Source organism: Sorex araneus, chromosome 8 (genome assembly GCF_027595985.1).
Source record: "Sorex araneus isolate mSorAra2 chromosome 8, mSorAra2.pri, whole genome shotgun sequence".
NCBI classification, from domain to species: domain Eukaryota; kingdom Metazoa; phylum Chordata; class Mammalia; order Eulipotyphla; family Soricidae; genus Sorex; species Sorex araneus.
Window position 1 is genome coordinate 40,130,389 of NC_073309.1, and position 12,745 is coordinate 40,143,133.

The 12,745-nt window shown below is 49.4% G+C and overlaps 1 protein-coding gene across 1 annotated transcript; it reads left to right on the forward strand.

The window, feature by feature from the left end:
• The first annotated feature begins 10,573 nt into the window (after nucleotides 1-10,573).
• FFAR2 (free fatty acid receptor 2) lies at nucleotides 10,574-11,307 on the forward strand. The gene is given in 3 exon segments (XM_055145711.1): nucleotides 10,574-10,884; nucleotides 10,886-11,071; nucleotides 11,073-11,307. Coding segments are annotated over 3 exon segments (732 nt in total).
• Nucleotides 11,308-12,745: the final 1,438 nt, after the last annotated feature.

Here is a 12,745-nt window from a genome sequence, read left to right on the forward strand (position 1 = left end):
CCTGACTCTGCACACAGGAATGGCTCCTGGCGGTGCTCGGGGAACCCTATGAGACACCAAGGGTAGAACCCGGGCCGGCCGCGTGCCAGGCAAACATCCTTTCCGCTGTGCTATCACTCTGGCCTCTCTACTGCACTGCTGTCATCAGTCTCCTCCCTCCAGCTCTGAGAGGCCCTGAGGGGCAGGAGAGCCACCCGTGGCCTCCTCTCCTGGTCTTCTTGTCTCCACCCCAGAGGAGGCCTTGTGGGAAGGTGCGTCTTCTCTCCCCGGGATCTCCTGCCGACGTTCTCCCCGCCCCCGCGCTGTCCTTTGTCCTTGTTCCTGGTCCTATTCCCACCACGGTCCAAGGGGACTTTGGTGAGCACACACACGGGAGCCACACTGCCCGGGATAAAGCTGTGGGTGGCTCCTTGATTGGCTGCTGTTCCGCCGCACCTGGGCCCCCTCTTTCCTGAGCTCCTCTGCTGCCCACCCAGCCCTCTGATGGCTTCTGCAGCCTGACTCCAGCCTGCCATGTTCCCTAACTCTGCTGTCAGCCTGCAACTTGTCCCCCATGCTCACTACCCTGACTCCTCCTGGGCGTCTCCCCAGAGTCTCTCTCCAGAGGCCTCTCTCACGGCCGTGCGCAGCACCCTCACCATGGAATAGTCCCTCATAGTCAACCCAATGTGCCAGGGCCACTGGATTTATATATTGGTCCTTTCACTTCTTTCTTGTGTGTGTGTGTGTGTATGTGTGTGTGTGTGTGTCTTTTTGGGTCACACCCAGTGATGCTCCGGGGTTACTCCTGGCTCTGCACTCAGGAATTACTCCTGGTGGTGCTCAGGGGACCATATGGAATGCTGGGGATTGAACCCAGGTTGGCTGCGTGCAAGGCAAACGCCCTACCCACTGTGCTATAGCTCCGGCCCCAAGGTCCTTTCATTTCTTAACTATGTGATCATCCTCCCTCCAGATAGCAAAGCCATTGGCAGCAGTGTGGCTTCCTGTTTAATTCATTGCTCTCTGCCTGAAGCAATACAGACCGCAGAGTCAACACCCTGATAAACAAATAGATGAATAATAATGAGTAATAAAGATGAATAATGATACAAATTGACAAATAGAGGAATAATAAAATATAAATAAATCTTTCAGTTTCTGCTAGTCTCAATAATGTTACGAGGAATATGCTCTAAACATAAATACTGTGTACTTACACTTTTCTGAAGAGTAGGGGCTGGAGAGCTAGTACAGTGGGGAAGGCATTTGCCTTGCTCTTATTTTGCTTGCAGCTGACCCACGTTCAATCCCCAGCACCACATAGGGTCCCTCCGAGCCCACCAAGGTGATTCCTGAGCACAGAACCAAGAGTAAACCCTGAGCACCACCAAGTAAAGCCCCCAAAACAAACCAGAAATTGGTACTGCTTTATTAAGTGATACAAACATTTGAAATCCTCATATTAACAAATGATTATTCCCTGGGTAAGTCAAATCTTCTTTCCCTCTTCTACCATTCTATATGCTAGCCAGTAAGGGAAGATATCAACTTTTTTTTTCAAGTTGACCATTCAAAATTTAAGAGTTGTGTTCTAGTTCTCCAGGACAACAGAAACAATAGAATGTGTCAACAAATGTAAAGCAATTTTTCAAAACCATATTTATGTAAAGTATGCCTATATGTTTCCCCTATATTTTTTAGGGGAGGGAGCATACCCGACTCTGCTCAGGGCTTACACCTGCTCAGGGATCTTTCCTGACTGGCTCATGGGGACCATGTGATGAGCACCTTAACCACAGTACTATCTCTCTGACCCCCATGGATTCTATTTTAAAAGTAAGTCATTGCTTTAGAATATAACACTTTTGTTACCTGGGGCAAGTACTAGAAGAGATGTGGCATGCAACTTCTGGATGTGAAAAGATTCTTTCTTCCATTTGACCCATCAATACCACTTCTGGGAATATACCCTGGAGGCCCCAAAACACATAGCAGAAACACCATCTCCACTCCTACATTCACTGCAGCACTACTCACAATAACCAAAATCTGGAAACAACCCGAGTGCCTGAGAATAGACGACGGATAAAGAAAATATCTACGTAGTGGAACACTATGCAGCTGTTAGGAAAAATGAATTCATGAAATTAACTTATAAATGGATGGACATGGAGAGTATCATGCTGAGTGAAATGAATCAGAAGGAGAAGGACAGATATAGAATGACTGCATTCATTTGTAAGATGTCAAAAAAAAATAGTATGAGACTGATATCCAAGGTCAGGTAAAACAGGGGCCAGGTCTGGTCGATGACTGGAAGCTTGACACAAGTGGCAGGGTGGAAGGTAGGGGACACGAAAGGCAGTTAGGATAGCCACGGAACCAGTATGACAATAATAGTTGGAAATGATCACTCCGGACAAAAACTGAGTGCTGGAAGTAGGTAACCATAATGCCCAAAGGGAAGAGAGAGAGAGAGAGAGAGAGAAAGAAAGAGAGAGAGAGAGAGAGAGAGAGAGAGAGAGAAGTGCCGGCCATAGAGGTGGATGGAAGGGAAACTGAGGACATTGGTGGTGGGAAATGTACACTGGTGAAGGGATGGGTGTTGGAACATTATATATCTGAAAGCCAACCGTAAACAACCTTGTAACTGTGTATCTCACTGCAATTCAATTTTTTAAAATAAATAATCTTTAAATTATTTATTTATTTATATTTTTTTATTGAATCACCATGAGAACAGTTACAAAGCTTTCCAGTCTAAGTGATCAAAGCAGAGAGAAAGTAAGGTGTAAATAAATAAATAATTTTTTAAAAAATAAAAAATATCCACAATGATTCCAAGGGCATTAAAGTGTTCTATTTCATGTAAAGCAATTTAATAAAGAAATTGGCTCACGTGATGGTGGCGGTGGTAAGGGTCCGAAATCTGATGGAGGAGCTGGCAGGCTGCTGATGCAGGGAAGCATCTGCGCTCACATCCAAAGGCAATCGGCTGGCAGACTGAGGAAGGCTGGACGCAGTTTGCTGGAGAGTTCCCTCTCCGTAAGGGGAGGTCAGCCCCTTCTCCTACTCAGGTTTCCAGCTGATTATGGAGGGGAATCGGCTCGACTCAAACTTTACCCACTCCCATTATTCATTCAAATCCTCCCAGATGCGTGGCCAAGTATCAGTCAATCTGAAACATAAAAACCAACTTCACTCTCAGACGGAAAATGAGGTGGAAAATATTTGCAAATTGAGCCTTGTCATTTATGCTTATTCTATATGCTTGCCATTTTCTTATTTGATTTAAAGGTGTTCTAGTAATGCTTGATCATGTATATGTAGAAAGACAATGATCTTTTAACTTTATTAACTATACTTTTCCAATTTTTTTTCTTTTTAGGTCACACCCAGCGATGCTCAGGGGTTACTCCTGGCTCTGCACTCAGGAATCACTCCTGGCGGTGCTCAGGGAACAATATGGGATGCTGGGAATCGAACCTGGATCGGCCTTGTGCAAGGCAAATGCCCTACCCGCTGTGCTATCGATCCAGCCCTACTTTTCCAATTTTTTAAATAAGGGTCTCTTTCAGTGGTGTTTGGGGGGCCTGGGGCATCTCCTGGTGACGGTCTGTCCCTCAGTGCAATGCTGCTCAGGGGTGGGAGAGATGGGGACCACCAGCCTACACCCAGCAGTACTCAGGGCACCTCATGGCCGCCTCAACACGTGGCCTCTGAACTCAGTGCCTTGTACAAGCCCAGTATGTGCTCTAGCACATATGTAACACATATGTGGATCTAGCTTTATATTTTTATGTGCTCATATCTGTCATTTCTTTCAATCACTTTTATGTTTAGGTCCTCATAAACATAATAAAACATTAAATAAATAATAAATTTATTTTAAAAATCATATGAATTATACAATAAAATGTCTCAGTACTTAAAATGATTTTATATAATAACAGCTGCAATACTCTTTAATAACATAGATGGTCTTGGGGCCAGAGTGATAGCAGGTTGGGTGCCTACCTTGCATTTAACCCACTGGACTTGATCCATCCGCAACTCATATGGTCCCCGGAGTCTGCCAGGAGTGATCCCTGTGTTCAGAGACAGGAATAAGCCACGAGCACAGCAGGTATGGTCTGAACACACACACACACACACACACACACACACACACACACACACACACTCTCTCTCTCTCTCACACTCACATTCATACATACATACACACACACTTTCACACACTCACACTCACATTTATACATACATACACACACACTTTCACACTTACACACATTCACACACACACACACACACACACACACACACACACTAAAAATCCATACATGATCCTCAGAGTGATAGTACAGCCAGTAGGGTGTTTGCCTTGCATGCAGCCAACCTGGCTTCCATCCCCAGTACCCTTGAGCCTGCCAGGAGTGATTCATGAGCACAGAAGCCGGAGAAAGCCCTGAGCACCGCCAGGTGTCACCCCAAAACAAAACTAAAACCACATATGATGTTTCCATATACCTACCGGAATTTATAACTGTTGTCTGATTCTATCTCTTCCACATGGAGAGCCAACAGTTCCAACACAGGGGACCAGCCTGCTGAACAGGGTTGAATCTGAGTCACTACGGAAGATTGAGAAAATGAAACGGGCCGGAGAGTTAGTACAGCAGGTGCGGTGCTTGCTCTGCACGCGGCTCACCTGGGTTTAATCCTCAGCATTCCATATGATGCCCTTGAGCACTTCTGGGAGTGGTTGCTGAGTGCAGAGCCAGGAGTAACCCCCAGCATCTTGCCACATGTGGCTCAGAAACTGAAGAGAGAGAGAGAGAGAGAGAGAGAGAGAGAGAGAGAGAGAGAGAGAGAGAGAGAGAGAAGAGACAAAAGTGGGGGGCCAGGGGCCTAACAGTGCTGTGGACTGAGACCCAACTTCCCTTCACATTCCATATCTATTGATTTAAAACAACACATCTAATGAGCTACATGTTTACATATCAAAGGGTTTCTGCATACCAGGACAAATAGGACAAAGGTTTCTAAAGTGGGTTTATCACCAGGGTTGTTTCCTTAAAGAGGAAGAGCAGCAGAGCCAGCAGTCACGGAGGCAGCTGCACTATCTCCTGTCCTGTCTCATTTCCACACAGCTGGCATTGCTTCTTTGGACTATCAGGTGCCTGCTCTTTGCCCATGCTGTCTTTCTCCTTATTCTATCTTAACACTTTGTTCCCAACATCCAACGCTATTGACTGAAGAGTCTATTTGGTCCCGCCTGACTTAAAGTGGACTGAGGTTGGGGTGACGGTTCAAAGGAGTGAGAGACAGGATTTTGCTCTCTCAGACCTGGGGTGATGGGGACCATATGGGGTTGGTCCCGTGTGCAAGGCAACAAGCATCCCTGCTCACTGTACTATCCCTCCAGTCCCAGGTATAAATTACTTACACTCTAGGCCTCCGATTCCACCCCTGGATCTGGAGCATGGGGTACAATGTGGCCCTAAAGCCCAGACATTGCAGGCAGGAAAGTTCTCTCTAGGAAAAGACAGGTTGCAAGAAACTCTGAGGGGTGGCCATTCAGAAACACCAGGAAATAGATGCATATGTGATTGTGTGTGTGCACGTGTGCGAGCTCACATGCATGTGTGTGCTAAGGTGGGGTGGAGGAGTCTCCTTACCACCTCCCTCTGGACCCTGCCCATTCCCTACTTATGTAACCCAGAAAACAGAGCCGGAGTGGGGTGCATTGCTAACTGGAGGGCTTCTCTGAGCCCCTGAAATGCAGTTAGCAGCTTGTGTAATACAGAGCCTGAGGTCTCATAAGCCTGGAGAGGGAGTTTCCGATGGGAACAGAGATGCATCCCAGCACCGGTCCCTGCCTGTGTTGTGCGGTAGGACCGCTGCAGAGAGCTGAGCCAGAGCACTGGCTCCAGAGTCTGGTTTCCCAGAGGCTGGAATTGCACACGGGAATGCCAGTCCTCATCAGAGTGTGGCCAGCGAAAAGACTGGAGACTGCAGCCGCACCCAGGAGGGAGGTTGTCTGTCTTTTAATTTTTTTTCCTTTTTATTGATTCACTGTGAGGTACAGTAACAAAGCTTTCATGTTTGAGCTTCGATCATACAATCATCAAACACCCATCCCTTCACCAGTGCACGTTTTCATTTCACACCTCCCCCTGCCATGTGGCAGACAATTTGCTCAATATTCTCTTTTCTCTACTTTAGTTCATCAATTACTTCAAGCGGGCACCAGTAACGTCTCTCATTGTGAGACTTATTGTTACTGTTTTTGGCATATCGTATACACCACGGGTAGCTTGCCAGGCTCTGCCATGCGGGCACGATACTCTCAGTAGCTTGCCAGGCTCTCTGAGAGGGACAAAGGAATTGAACACGGGTCGGCTGTGTGAAAGGCAAACGCCCTACCGCTATGCTATCACTCCAGCCCCTCTACTTTAGTTACCTTTGATATTTAGAGACCAGTCCCACCACCACTCATACCTGCTGAAAAGGCAATGCTAGACAATGTGTTTTGTATTGCTGGTGATGGATACAATATAATGTCTCATGGCCGAAAGAGTGGCCCCACACTCTAGGAATTCTAAAATTTTAATAATTAGGGTCTGGAGAGATTGCTGCAGCAAGTTGCTCAGGTCCGAGATTTGTTTGTGTGGCTCTGGATCATGGCCATGTGGGAGCTTAAATAATGGTGGCCGGATGTGGCATCATCTTAGAGTCCCATGGGGTGCGGAGAAGGAGAAGGACCGACTCCTCTCCTGTCCCGTGAAGCCTGGCGTTTGCTGCCACCGCCACTCTGTACCTGGAAGCTCTCACTGAGTCTAGAAGATGGCGACTGCCGGGATTCCTAGGGGGCAGGCGGAGGGAAGGACCTGGCCCCGTCTGGAGTGGCCCTGTGAGAGTGGCCTATTGCAAAGTCCAGAGCCATCTCTGCAGCAAGTTGCTCAGGTCCAAGATTCATTTGTGTGTCCAGTTGTCTGTCTCCTAAACGCAGCAAGAGCAAAGCTGATGGAGGGCAGAGTCCCTTGGCCAAGAGCTCTTGGCCCGCCGTAACTCCCCTTCAAGCCCCAGTGATCTCTCCATCTTGGATGTCCCAATACAGGTCACATGGGTGACAGGTTGGAGCAGAAAGTCAGTGAATAGAAAGCGGGGCTTCTGGCGACTCATTGCTTGCATTACAGCCGGAGCCAGGCACCCCAGCTCTTTCCTTTTACCCCACAGGCACCCAGGGGGCTGTTAGAGGAATGAACCAGGCTAGGTCTCCCTGCCCTCCCACCACCCCAAAGACCAAGACCAAAATAGACACTTCTAGAAGGACCATTCTTATCTGGACCCAAGGCACACTCCCAAAGAAAGGACGGGGTCACCCCAAGAGGCACTACCTAAGAGGAAAGGGGGATCATAGAGATCCCCTGGGTCCCAGAAATGGCTGGTGGGCCTACTGCCTGCTAGTGGGGGGCTTCATCGCTTTATTCCCAGGCTGCAGAACTGGGGGTGTAGCTGGGGAAGAGGCTCCAACTGTCTCCTTCCCAAGGAGTTTCTGTTGCCCCATAAACGCAGAGAGTGCAAGGCACCAACAGAGATCTCTCTGCGCTGGGAGGAAGGCTTCCACCGCCTCTGCCTTTGCATCAAGCACGGGGCATCCCTGGCTGAGGGAGGGCCAGAGGCAGGCTCATGGGGACACTACTTGGGCCCAAGTGGGGAGAGACAGGCTAAAGGGCCTCTCTGAAGGAGAAGCTGAGGGACTGTCTCCCAGGTCCAGGAGAAAGAACATTGTCCATTGGTGGGGCGGGCAGCCAGGGACCAGCACATCCCATTTCCCTTGAAGAAGAGACCAGGATGTCTATGAGCTTTCACATGTCCATGTGTCGATCTCAAGACACCTCCTGCTCTGACAGAGAGCCGTGTGAACACTCGCCAAGTTGGAGAGAAGCGCTGTGAGAGGAGACAGTGGCCCAAGCAGGGCATGGGGTGCAGGACGGGGGGACAGGGGAGTGGGGGGCGTGCACAGGGTGTGGAGCATGGGACACGGACAAAGCAATGGGTAGAGAGGAAGACCCTGGGGTCTGAACATCAATTTAGACTGGTTTGCAACTGGGAAGGCAGGTTTAAGAGCTTGGAAGCCAGCCTCACATGTGGGCCAAAAGGCAGCTGAGATAGAGAAGGGACCACCCAGTAAAGGATGCTTGGAGGGCCCACTCAGGATGGGAGATGCGTGCTGAAAGTAAACTATAGACCGAACAGGATGGCCACTTAGTACCTGTATTGCAAACCACAACACCCAAAAGGAGAGAGAGAGTAAAAGGGAAGGTGCCTGCCACAGAGGCGGGCTGGGGGTGGGGGTGGGGAAGGGGGTGGGGGTAGTGGGAGAGATACTGGGAACATTAGTGGTGGAGAATGGGCACTGGTGGAGGGATGGGCACTCGACCATTGTACGACTGAAACATAATCACGAAAGTGTGTAAGTCTGTAACTGTATCTCACAATGTTTCATTTAAAAAAAAAAAAAAGAGCTCTGAGGGCCCAGGGGAAGTCAGGCACTTCTTAAGCTACAACCAGCTTCAGCTGGACCCACCTGGAAGGAGAAGATTTAAAGCCAGGTTGGAGGCCTGGAGAGGAAAACAAGGAGGAGGAAGAGGCCATGATGAGCAGAGTGAAGGGTGAGGGCATGAGGGTGGCGGGTATAATTGCCCCGGGAAAGGAAATGGCATGATTACCTGGAATGCAGTAGAATCGGATGCGCCACAAGAACTGGATTCTGGGAGAAGTCAGTTCAGCGGAGGGCCCAGAGGGTCCCCCGACTAGGAAAGAGCTCAATGCCTGATCTTCCTCTTTGACCACGTGATGCTTCCAAGTGTGAAGCCCTGTAGTCTGTGGAAGGGGGTGGGGAGGCTCCAGCGGGACCTGTTTTTTCCTGCTCTGACACCTGCCTCCTTTATTTATTTAGTTTATTAATTTTCTTTTCATACAGTTGTTCACAGTAATGGATTACATTCACTATTTCAACACGACCCCCCCAACCATTACACCTTCCCACCACCATTATTTCGAATTTTTTTCCCACCACCACTCAAGCCTGCCCTACAGGCAGATGCTAGATTATTTATTTTGTAATTGCTTCTTAGGGATGGCATGAGATGTTGCAGCTTTCCCAGCTGCACAACCACACACTCCTGGAATTCTAAAATTTAGATAATTTGGGGCCGGAGCGATAGCACAGTGGGTAGGGCGTTTGCCTTGCACGCGGCCAACCTGGGTTCGATCCCCGGCATCCCATATGGTCCCCCAAGCACTGCCAGGAGTAATTCCTGAGTGCAAAAGCAGGAGTAACCCCTGAGCATCGCTGGGTGTGACCCAAAAATCTAAAATAAAATTTTAGATAATTAGGGTCCGGAGGTCTTTGCAGCGAGCTGCTCAGTTCCAAGATTCATGTGTGAGTCTCTGGATGATGGCCATTAGTGAGCTCACACGGCACCCAGAGGCAGTTCGTGGGTGTGACAGCCAGGGTCCCCTAGGGGTGGGGAGATGGGAAGGAGGCCTGGAGTTTGCCTCTTTTAAGCAGTGTCGTCTCTCAGACGGATTGGAGTGTGCAGCTTGCACCAGGACAGGTCAGGGGTGAGGCTGGTGTGGCTGAGGACCAGGCTGTAAGGTGAGAACAGGAGGGAAATACAGAGAGCCTGACCCAGTCCGGCAGGGGGCCCCTGGCCTCTACTCCCTCCTCCAAATGGGGGATGAGAACTGCAGATGGGCTACCCTGAGCTGGCTAAGGTCTCAAGTCTTTCTTTTTTGTTGTTTCATTTTTTGTTTTTTGTTTTGTCAGCAGCCACACCTGACAATGCTCAGGAATTACTCCTGGTTCTGCATTCAGGAATCGGTCCTGGGAATGCTCAGGGGATCCTATGGGATGTTGCAGATAGAACCATGGCCGGCTGTGTGCAAGGCCAGTGCCCTACCCGCTGTACTATCACTCTAGCCCTGGGATGCAAGTGTTTCTTAAGCGTTTATCCTTTAGTGAGAATTAGAGCAGATGAAAGATTTCTCTTAGGTCAAAGATGTGACTCAGTAGTTTTTCCCTTGCTTGCCTTGCCTGAGTTTGATTCCTGCCACTGCATATTCTCTGAGCACTGCCAGTCCTTACCCTGCCCCCACACACAGCACTGAGTGAGGGGTAGCCCCCAAGCAATAGCTGGGTGTGGTCCAAAAATTAAAGAAGAGAAAGAAGGGAAGGAGGGGGGAAGGGAAGGGGAAGGAAGGAAGGAAAGAAGGAAGGAAGGAAGGAAGGAAGGAAGGAAGGAAGGAAGGAAGGAAGGAAGGAAGGAAGGAAGGAAAGAAGGAGGGAGGGAGGGAGGGAGGGAGGGAGGGAGGGAGGGAGGGAGGGAGGGAGGGAGGGAGGGAGGGAGGGAAGGAAGGAGGGAGGGAGGGAGGGAGGGAGGGAGGGAGGGAGGGAGGGAGGGAGGGAGGGAGGGAGGGAGGACGAGGGCCATGGAGGCTGCAAAGGGCTCACCTTGGGAGGGGGCTCCCAGGGAAGAAAGCATTGACCGCCCCACCCTTATTGTTGGTCTTTCCAGGGAGGATGACCCACCAGGTGCTTCTCTGCCTCGGCTTCCTCACTTTCCCCTCCGGCCTCCCACCCAACCTCCTGGCCCTGCCAGCTTTCGCGGGCCGCATATGCCAGCCCCAGCCCACGCCCATGCACGCCCTCCTGCTCGGCCTCACGCAGGCCCACCTCCTCCTCCTGCTGCTCCTGCTGCCCTGCAAGATGCTGGAGGCTGCTCCCGACTTCCGCTGGTTCCTGCCCAGGATCGGGTGCACGCTCACGGCCCACGGCTTCTGCATTGGCATCCACTGCAGCCTGTGGCTCCAGGCGGGCACCAGCATTGAGCGCGGCCTGCCCCGTGCACTACAAGCTGTCCCGCCGCCTGGGTCCTGTGTCCTTCGACCACGGTAGCATAGTGATCAGCGTCCTGTACTTACCGGGTGAGAACACGACGAGAGCGAACCTCTCCGTCTGCTCTGACGACGTCACCCTGGCTGTCCCGGCGCCCCTGCGGCCGGAGCTGCGCCTGGTGCTCCATCCCCATGGTGCTCACCATCTTCTGCTACTGGTGCTTTGTGGCCATCTTGCTCACCCGACCCCAAGTCGGGGCCCACAAGCGCTGGAGAGCCGTGGCACTGGCCATGGTCACCCTCTTTAACTTCCTGGTCTGCTTTGGGCTGTACAATGTGCCCCACATCGTGGGGTTCCCCCAGCAGGACCGCCAAAGCTGGCGGATATGCGCGGTGCTATTGGGTGCCCTATCTCATTAATGTCTGGTTTTATCTTTCCTGTAGACTTCCTTCTCGGTTATTGAGTCTTTCTGGCTTTTTCCTTTTAAAACTTGAATTTTCAGAAGCTGCAGACATAGTGCAGCAAATAAAGTATTTGCCTTGCACATGTCCTGGTTTGATCCCTGGGGCCCCATATGGTCCCCCAAACCTACCAGGAGTGATCCCTGAGCTCAGAGCCAGAAGTAATTCCTGAGCATAGGTAGATGTGACCCCCAAACCAAAACCAAAATAAATAAAAGAGCTGGATATTCACTAAATTTTAGCCTATCATCTTTTCTGGTCTGATATATGCTTCTCCCAAGAGCCCCTTTAATGGAATGCCATAAGTCTGATTTGCTGAATTTTCATTATTTTTTTAAATTCTAAATAGGCTCTAATAGCCATATAATTTTCCTTTGACTCAGCAATGCTCCTAAAGTTTTAAGCATAGAAATATTTTTCTTTCTTTATTCTTTTTTTTTTACTAACTTATTTCCAACTAAATCTCTAATCAAAGCATATCATTTGGTACCAGTTCTTTGAAATTCATTGAGAATGCTTATTGGGCCTAAGATATAGCCAATCTACTGTTCTAGGTGTAAAAGGAATATCAATTTTGCAATTGCTGGATGCCCATGGTGAGACATGAGGAGATGAAGAAATTAACTGAGGGGAATCCTGACCCGTGGGGCAAAATGACAATCCTGATGAACAAGCAGGGTCCCAATGTCACTGTGATGTCTCAGTTTCTCCGGAGTTTATAGCCATTGACACTTAATCCACTTAGAAATTTTTTTAGGGGCTGGAGCAATAGTACATCGGGTAGGGTGTTTGCCTTGCATGCGGCCGACCCGGGTTCGATTCCCAGCATCCCATATGGTCCCCTGAGCACTGTCAGGAGTAATTCCTGAGTGCAGAGCCAGGAGTAACCCCTGTGCATCACCAGGTGTGACCCAAAAAGCAAAAAAAAAAAAATTTTAAATATTTTTATGCATTTCATTTTCATAAAGTAGTTCACAATAGTTCATTGCAGATAATATTCAAACACCCACCCCACCAGCGAGGATATTCCCACCACAATAAGAGGGAAGTGTGTGAAGGTTGTTGTAGTTCAATCTGGAGCCCTTTAAGCCTGTATATAAGAGAATATAAGCAAGCATGTAAAATTCAAACAAATGTGTGCTACTATAGGTACATCAGTGGGTTGGAGTATGAGAGGTCATGTGGCTACAAATGCGGACACGTACTCCAGGAAATACTGCATCATTTTCTTCCAGGAGTTTTATTTTATAGTCTCTGGATCTTGACTGTTGATGAGATTACATGGCACCAGGGGCAGTTTGTGGGTGTGGTTGTCAGGCTACTGGAAAACTGGGGATCTGGGTGGAGGAGACCCAGTCCCAATCCAATCAGGCTTGGAGATCTCAGCCCCGGGTCC